The sequence below is a fragment of the Bicyclus anynana genome, chromosome 7 (genome assembly GCF_947172395.1).
Source record: "Bicyclus anynana chromosome 7, ilBicAnyn1.1, whole genome shotgun sequence".
In the NCBI taxonomy this organism is placed as follows: domain Eukaryota; kingdom Metazoa; phylum Arthropoda; class Insecta; order Lepidoptera; family Nymphalidae; genus Bicyclus; species Bicyclus anynana.
This window is the reverse complement of record NC_069089.1, coordinates 350,897-360,101: the sequence shown is the minus strand read 5'-3', so window position 1 is coordinate 360,101 and position 9,205 is coordinate 350,897. Positions and strand designations below refer to the sequence as shown.

At 37.2% G+C, this 9,205-nt stretch overlaps 1 protein-coding gene across 1 annotated transcript in view; it reads right to left on the bottom strand.

The window, feature by feature from the left end:
• Positions 1-3,157: 3,157 nt before the first annotated feature.
• The window catches only part of LOC112045056 (uncharacterized), a 65,415-nt gene continuing 59,367 nt past the window's right edge, over positions 3,158-9,205 (bottom strand). The window contains exon 3 of the mRNA XM_024081110.2: positions 3,158-7,779. Within this exon, the coding sequence (XP_023936878.2) occupies positions 7,262-7,720 (459 nt within the window). The 5' untranslated portion in view covers positions 7,721-7,779 and the 3' untranslated portion in view covers positions 3,158-7,261. The remainder of the gene's footprint in view (positions 7,780-9,205) is intronic.

Below are 9,205 nucleotides of genomic sequence, written 5' to 3'. Positions count from 1 at the left end.
TATATTATTATATTATTATTTATATATTAACAGTATAGTATATGCAAGACAAATATTAATTTGTACAATCGAAAAGGAGATTTACTAGACACGGGCATAAGTTAGTTATTTCTGCATACCTATCGTCCCCAAAGAGTAAAAAAATCTTTTGTAGGTTTGGGTGTACTCTTCTATAACAAGATCCCCAAGACTGTGATGGACCTGCCAATGCATAGCTTTAAGCAATGTGTTAAAAAACATTTACTTAGTCGAGGTTACTACAACATTGATGAGTTTCAAAGATAAAAGCGCTTGGAGGCCATTGGATCAGCTTCCACCTTCACACAGGAAATAAAACGATAAGAAATTGTAATTGTTATCAATTGTAAATTATAATACTTACTGTATGACTTTTTCAAAAGAGCAACTGTTGAGTTTCTTGCCGGTATCTTCTCAACAGAACCTGCCTTCTGAAGCGGTGGTAGAATCTTTACAAATAGTCAACTGACGTATCAAAAGTGCTTGTAAACTGAGCCTACTTGAAATAAATGATTTTTGATTTGATCTAACTGCGAGTAGATAGGTTCCTATGGAAAGAGAATATTTTTCAATCGATCGTCAGTCATCATCAACCCATATTCGGCTCACTGCTGAGTTCGAGTCTCCTTTCAGAATGAGAGGGGTTAGGCTAATAGTCCACCACGCTGGCCCAGTGCGGATTGGCAGACTTTACACGCAGGTAATTAAGAAAATTCTCTGGTATCCTCACGATGTTTTTCCTTCACCGTTTGAGACGCGTGATATTTAATTTCTTAAAATGCACATAACTGAAAAGTTGGAGGTGGAGGCCCCGGACCGGATTCGAACCTACACCCTCCGGAATCGGAGGCAGAGCTCTTATCCACTGGGCTATCACGGCTCATTTTTTCCAATGATTGTAGGTAATGTAAATCTATGGTCTCCAGAGTATCGATGTTTCATACTTGTAATCGTGTTCGTCGGTGAAAGAGCTCCGTAATAAAAATTTTATTAAAAAAAATTCAACCGACTTCCAACTCTAAAATTAAACTAAACTAAAAAGCAAAAAATACCATCTTACCTATGTGCTACCTTCTGATCAGTTTGAAGGCGGTGCCAAGCCAGTGATGTTTTAATTCAAGCCATTTAAATTACACAATTTCTATGGTTCTTTCAGAAACGGCTTTAATTAAAACATGACACTGGATTGGCACCGCCTTCAAACTGATCAGAAGGTAGCACATAGGTAAGATGTTATTTTTTGTTTTTTAGTTTAGTTTAATTTTAGAGTTGGAAGTCAGTAGAATTTTTTTTAATAAAATTTTTATTTTTTAATTTTTAGTGTTAGCACACCTAACTGAGTGTGAACAAAAATTAATGAGCAATTAGTTGAAACGTTATTTTCTTATGATAAGTATTTAAGTCCTACAATCCCAATTTTACTACCTTAACTCATACTCACCAAATACTACCTTAACTCATATACAAAATTTCACTCCCCCCTTTATCCACACGTAATATGAATATTCAGAAAAACGTGAAAGGTGACTGTCTTCCGCCTTCATCACCAGACCCCCTATGCAGTCACAATCTATATGGGTGGAAAGTTCTCATCAATATAAAATTTATCAAGTCCAAACACAAGGTAGCTACTGTGAACCGTCGAGGAGTTCCCTTAACTCTCCTTCATCTTCATCACCAGACCTTTAATACAGTCACAACCTATCCAGGTGGAAAGTTCTCATCAATACAAAATTATCAAGTCAAAACACAAGGTAGCTACTGTGAACAGTCGAGGAGTTCCCTTAACTATTCTTCGTCTTCATCACCAGACCCCTAATACAGTCACAACCCATCTAGGTGGAAAGTTCTCATCAATACAAATTTATCAAGTCCAAACACAAGGTAGCTACTGTGAACCGTCGAGGAGTTCTCTTCACTGTCCTTTGTCTTCATCATCAGACCCTTAATACAGTCACAACCCATCTAGGTGGAAAGTTCTCATCAATACAAATTTATCAAGTCCAAACACAAGGTAGCTACTGTGAACCGTCGAGGAGTTCTCTTCACTGTCCTTTGTCTTCATCATCAGACCCTTAATACAGTCACAACCCATCTAGGTGGAAAGTTCTCATCAATACAAATTTATCAAATTCAAACACAAGGTAGCTACTGTGAACCGTCGAGGAGTTCTCTTCACTGTCCTTGTCTTCATCATCAGACCCTTAATACAGTCACAACCCATCTAGGTGGAAAGTTCTCATCAATACAAATAAATCAAACCCAAACAAAAGGTACCTGCTGTAAATCGTTGACGAGTTCCATCGTCTGTGTATCAGCTCCATCATCAGACCAACTCCAGACCTTCATAAAATTGTAGTGGTTTAAAATACCTTATGGAAACACTAACAAACGCACTAGCCGTCTCTACGATTTTCGAAAGTTCCTCTCGATTTCTCCAGGATGCCATCATCAGATCCTGACATGAAAAAAATGGGACCACCCTGGAATCAAACCTTTCAAAACAAAAAAAAAAAATTTAAAATCGGTCCACAAATGACGGAATTATCGCTGGACATACATAAAAAAAAAAAAAAACATACATACAGCCGAACGTAGAACCTCCTCCTTTTTGGAAGTCGGTTAAAAATAACTTTTTGGGTACCTACCTAGTTGAATGGTGTAAAAACTGGCAAAATCTTCTAGTTCAGCTGTATAAGATATATATATCAAATCTAAGCTCGTTTTCCTCAGAAAATGATAGACAATCTTGGTCGTGAATTTGGGTCATTCTATAATTAGTCTGAGTAATGAGTTCAGTGGTTTGAATTATCAACTGCCATCTATTGTACAGTAGTGGAAACTTCACAAGATAAAACTTATAGATTTCCGATTCGGTACAAGTACATTATAATTCTATGGTAAAACTGATAGTATATTTTATATGGCCGGGGGGGGGGGGGGGGGAGGGGGACAATAATATTTTAGACAAACATTTTCTTTTGAAAAATGCAACCATTCCATCAGTATTTTCTTATGACGTTGTCACGTTCAACTATCGTCAGTAAACCGACTTTACAGACAACCGATTGTTACTTGCGACAATTTCATACATGTCCGGGATGTGGAGCAGTAAAGGAATAAAATAAGAAACAAAATAAAATGTGTAAAATTATTTTATATTGCAATAATAGTCATTAACGTAAAAACAAGGAAACGCTACGTTACACCTACTAAGTTACCGCTTACGATATCTTTACATCTAACTACGTACTACAACTTATCAGTTACATCACATGTACAATGAGATTAATTTTTTATATAGCAAAAGGTTTCATTAAAAGCAGTTCGTAGCCTGTGATGTCGACATCTATATTTTATTCGCTGACAAGTTAGCGCTCAATGCCGCCTGAAGGTAAGTGACGGTGCAATTTTTCCTTCTCGATGATGTTTTACGTATAAATATGTATGGGATAGTAACAATTATTTATCCCTTAATATCAGAACGCTAAATCACTTACAGAACCTACGGTCTTAGCCAGCCACGACGGAAGCTGCCTAAACTTTAGCCCATCAAAAAATAATAAAATCATTTAAAGACTCCCACCGAGAATCGTTCCCAGAACCTTCCACGTGTTTCCATTCGTAGAGTGATGAGATGCGTAAGAAAGAACTACTTTTATCTAATTGTAGGAAAGAAAGTCATTTAAAATATAGTAAATGTTTTTTTTAATAACTCATTAATAACAGACTCCCCTCAGGATTATGCGAATAATTCAAATTTTACTATCCTCTGATAGATGGCGCTAGTAATCCAATTGAAGTTAAACAATTATGATTGTTATTGATTTTAACGTAAATAATTATTTAAAGATTGTACCATAATGCCAAGACCTTTAACAAATCAGTTAGCAATAGAAAAATGGCAACAGACGAACATACATATATACACACTTGTTAGCTGTTGCCAAAAATGCACATCACTTTGTCTCCGTTTCATAAACTATTAAAATAATGTATAAAATCCCTATTTAATTCCATTTTAACAAGCGCCTTACTATTATTATTATGCATATTTATTATTATGATCTAGATATTTTAAATCGAATATTAAATAGATAGTAAAACAGTTGTAAAAAGACATTACTTGTTAATTCGGTTTTACGCAAATATCTTAATTTTGTTGAAAAGGACTCTTGCAGGCTTGATAAAATAGGGACATTTTTGAAGGTAGAAGTAGAAATATCTCTGTGTGTGAACATTTAAATAGAGAGGGCGCTACTGTAGCACGAGGGTAAAATCTCTTTTAAGCCGGATAGACTACTTTAGTATTTCAGTCAAGTACGAACAATTTTTGGGCGGTAAATCCTAAAATAGTTCGTACTCGACTAAAATACTAAAGTAGACCGAATTAGGCGTTAGTTCCAACATCAACATCCATAATGAAGTATTCGAACTCGGCACTCTCTTTGCGATTGCTTTAATCGCAATGTATTAAGTAGGTACCCCTAAAACAAAAACAATAATTACAAGTGGGCACTTATGCTAATAGACACGATATGATTTACCCTTCCTAAAGAAATGTTTTAAATATTTGTGTAAAAACCAAATTAACAATATTTACTATAGCAGCCATTAGACGTACCTAGAATATAATATAAATGTAACACCGATTATTAAATCTATTACAAAAGACATCAAATAGGTATAAAATATGTAAAATGCAGTCTTCGCATAGTTTCCTTAGAGGTATGCTTTAAAAAATTGCATTATGTAAAAAAGTAGTTGGAAAAAGTTCAGAGTTTATGATAAACATTGCACCAAAATATATACTTAATAACTTTCGCGAATCAATATTGCAAATTATTGTATTTTACATTAATTTCTTACATTTCTCAAAACGCATCGACTGCACCATTACCTACTAGAGTTCATAGGTTTTCGATTTACTGCAGTTGTACGCTACCATAGACTCGATTAACCGATAGATCAGGGCCCTCTTTATTGGTTATTTTCCTCTATTATTTTTCGTTTAGGAAGTTTAAATTTTGTATTATAGCTTATAGAGCCAGAGCCTGCGTCGGCCTGACTTTCGTCATATTATAAAAGCTGACAGTTTGTCGTTACTTACTTATCTGTGTTGTTTGTATCGTTCTTACCAATGCTAAGAGCATTCTTGCCATAGATAAATACTATAATTATTTATTTATTAATAATGCAGGACTGAAGAGTTTGGATCATGCACTTTGTAGATGCAAAGATGATACCATACCTGTTCTGTAAACTCGAACCAACCTACTTCGAGGATTTTGTATTCTTGGTACTTACGTTACTTGTTTGGACCGTGATGGCTTTGAGAGACAACAAACCTTCGCAATACATCTACTTGGATAATTTGATAAGCAAAGCTACTATGATCCAAACTTCATAGCTGTCTACTGTACCAAGTGTTGACAAACATTCATCTTTTATAATATGACAATCTGACTGTCACAGACTCAGCTCTCTAATGGTTTTAATATAAAATAATTACAATTAGTAGGACATTATTACAGTTTTCTAAGCCGTTCGATACCACGTTTCATAATAAATTAAATAGTACAGATACGTGATATTGTTACGAAGCGGGGTCGGAGTTAAGTTCGAAATTACGACCTTGAGGACTTACGACATAATATATAGGTACCTCATGACTTCGGATTTTCAATCAAATTGCTCATTTTGTAATGAAATTAGGTACTCTTTTGTTTGGTATATCTGAATTAAGTATTCGTTATGTCATATTAATTCCAGTAAATGAGCTGATGCCATACCGTCTCATTGGACGAGACCCTTGAAATGTTCGTAGCCATAGAAATGTCGGGTGCATTACTATAAAAGTTTTAAAATATATTTTTAAAGATTTTGACCTCCGATCTACCTGCTCGTATCGCGAGCTTAATACGCAAAGCGTCGTTTCAGATTTTATGGTACCTTTAAGAAGCTCCTGTTATTTTCTTGCCAACATATATTCTGTTCTGTATAGGTACAATTACAAGTGACAACATAAATACAGACAGTATAACAACGAGTGATTTTTAAATATTTTGTAGCATTTTAGTCTCTAGTTCCTAACATAAACTCAGTCTGCATACATATAACTCTCAACAAAATCAAAGCAAAGGATAGCTAATTTAAAGGCGAAGGTTTAAAAAAACAATAAACTCAATCTGCCGTACAGTTAAAACGAAGCACAGCACAGCTTGTGTTGGGTTTGAACTGGCGGAGTGAGGAGTGAAACTTTATGCGTTAACCTAGATATTGACAGATTTATAATGTGTACGAGTAGTCAGTTGACTATTTGTAAAGATTCTACCACCGGTTCGGAAGGCAGGTTCTGCTGAGAAGATACCGGCAAGAAACTCAACAGTTGCTCTTTTGAAAAAGTCAAAGTTCTATAATGGACTGAAAACCTGTGATGGTGATTTTATACCTACTATAGGAAATTAAATACGGTCGGCGTCTATGAAATTTGGATAGTGATGGTTTTGGAAGATAGCAGGTAGCGTTGTGGCTTGAACACAACGGTCCAAATTTTATAGTTGCCTCCCGTGGTTACTTATTAGGGTAAAAGCATGAGCTGACGAAATTTCAGTTTTTCAAAATTGAGGAAGGTCTTACCACCACATGCTTTTGTTTGATAACGTGACTCTGTGACGATTGTTAACTTGGAAACTTACTCAGCGACAAATGAGTAACAAATTAATAATACAAATACATGTGACCGTATCGTTCTTGCAATTTGTCGCTTTTTGAGATTTCACTGTGACACAGAAGCATGATTTCGGCTGTGTGTGCTTCACATTATTGGCTGCACAGGTGTCGTGAGGGTAAGCACGAGGTAAGTAGTTAAATATATAGGAACATTACAATGAGACCTTCACTTAATATTATGTAGGTAGAAACTAATCGCGGGCAGTGTATTTTGGCATGCATGATGCACACATGATTGGCATCTATTTACCTACTTATCCTCGTGCTGTGCTTTGCCCCTATTGCATCTTTCTCCTTCCTTATTTTACTTAGGAGTATATGTAGGAACGTTGCAGTCATGCTTCAATGTCGGTCGACAAAGTTTTTTAATGACTCTTTACAGGGTACATCACTAGTTTAATTTCTTATACTTAAATTATAAAATCTAGGAACCTATTTGTTAACGCAAAAAGTAACACTCCGTTCCGATTTGCGGATTAGCTAAATAGAGTGGCGACGACGCGCGAGCAGATTATCTCTTATTTTTGTTCTTCATGGTGAGACGTCGCCAGAAGCTCGTCTTCTCCGCCGTGGGCTGCTCCTCCCTCGCCTCCTCGCCCCGCGTCTCCCCCCGGAGCATGTCCAGGAACGTGGGATCGTTTTTCCGCACATTCTTCTCTATTTTCACCGCCTCCGCGCTGAGTTCCGACTTCAGCTTCTCCGGGCTCGTGTTCTCGACTTTAAACTCGTTCGGGTCTTCAACGAAGGCCTGCTGCAGGTCGCGCATTATCTTTTTCCTTATAGTTTTCTTCATGCTGAGATGTCTTTCGAGGGTTTTGACGTCTCCATTGGCGTAAGTTCTGTAGTCCTCCTTTTTCTTGCGGATGGACTTTTTGGTTTTGTCGTCGTTGTCGTCGAAGGGCTTGCCGTCGTACTGCTGGTTGAGGCCGAAGATGTCCCTCAGGTGAGGGATGGCTCGCTCGGAGGTCATCTCGTGAGGCGCCGCTCACGCCCAGCACCGAACGTTCACAGGCTCTTCATCGTGGCGACCTGGAATTGAGAAAGAAAATGGTTAACAAAGTTTGGGAAATACTTAATCAGCTCTCTGGCATTTCAAGATACGCTGTAATTTATGGTCTTTTGATATCTTTTTCTAACTTATTTGGGTGATTTCTAAGTGTGTATGTGCGGCATATTCTTGTGGCATCATTGTGGCAGCTTTTACTGGACCACTAAACCTAACACGATACATGATGAATTTAAGGTTTTAAGCCAAAAGTCGAGTTGGATTGCGTGTATTGTAATCTTGTAAATATTGTATTTCTGTTTATTTAGTAATAATATTTTTAGGTCAAATTATGTAAAGCAGTATGGTAAATGACCTAGCTCAGACTGATGTCTTGTAAGAGTCATAAGGATTTCCTGTGCTCGCGAATAATAAAGTATTATTCCAACGATCGTCAGAATAATTTTACCATTAGGCAACATAAAGTATTAGATTATAGATATTAGATTTTAAGTAATTATGATATCCATATAAGGTATATTATAAATGTGGTGGTAAAGATTGGTGCAAGTGGCATAGATATTATCAAAACGTCTCTTTAACTTGCTTTAGTTGCTAGCATTAGTTTCACTAGAACTGCGCCAGTTCTATATTAGAACGGATATCCAAAGCATAAGATACTACTCTAGTATAAGATACTACCGAATTGACTGGGCAGCACACAACACGAGCAGAGCAGGTTAATATTAAACGCGCTTCGTCAAAGAGCTTAACCCTACACCCGTCAAAAGCCCCGGCCTCTGCTCGGAAGTATTTCTCTGACAACCGCACAGTAAATCCATGGAACTCTAAGATTCGTCTCTTACAGAGGAATTCAGACGTTATAGGGGCACCCCCAGGGGATCATCCAGCCGCTGAATGTCGAATTTAACCTCTATTTGTTTGAGAATTTGACACCCTCAATGATACCCTCGGGGTGCCCCTACAACGTCTATGAATTCCACAGTTAGACCCACAAATTGTTTTGTCAACTATTAGGTACACCCTCCCACGGCGAGTCGTCGCGCGACCTGTATCTATGTCATTTTAATCACGATAAGAGTTAAAAGAATAAAAGCCACATTTGTCGCAAATGTTGCCATTATCGCGATAATCTGCTGAAACAATTAGCCGGCGCACGCCGCGGAACGCGACTGTTGCAGAAAATGGACGCTGCGTGCCGTGACGTCGCACCTTATTATAAGGTAAGAATTATTATGTGCTTGGGAAGTGTGTGAGAACTGTTTAACAGGTATTCTCTATTAGTTATTAAGTAAATAGGTATTCTTTTACCGCGGCTAAATGCCTCGACTATTGACAGAAGTGCTAACTTACTTTTGGCGCAAAGAATCAGTCCCGTATTCCACGTGAACGGTACATTTTTCCTGCATTAAAAGTATTCTATGTTGTTTTCTGTAGGTACACGGCGAA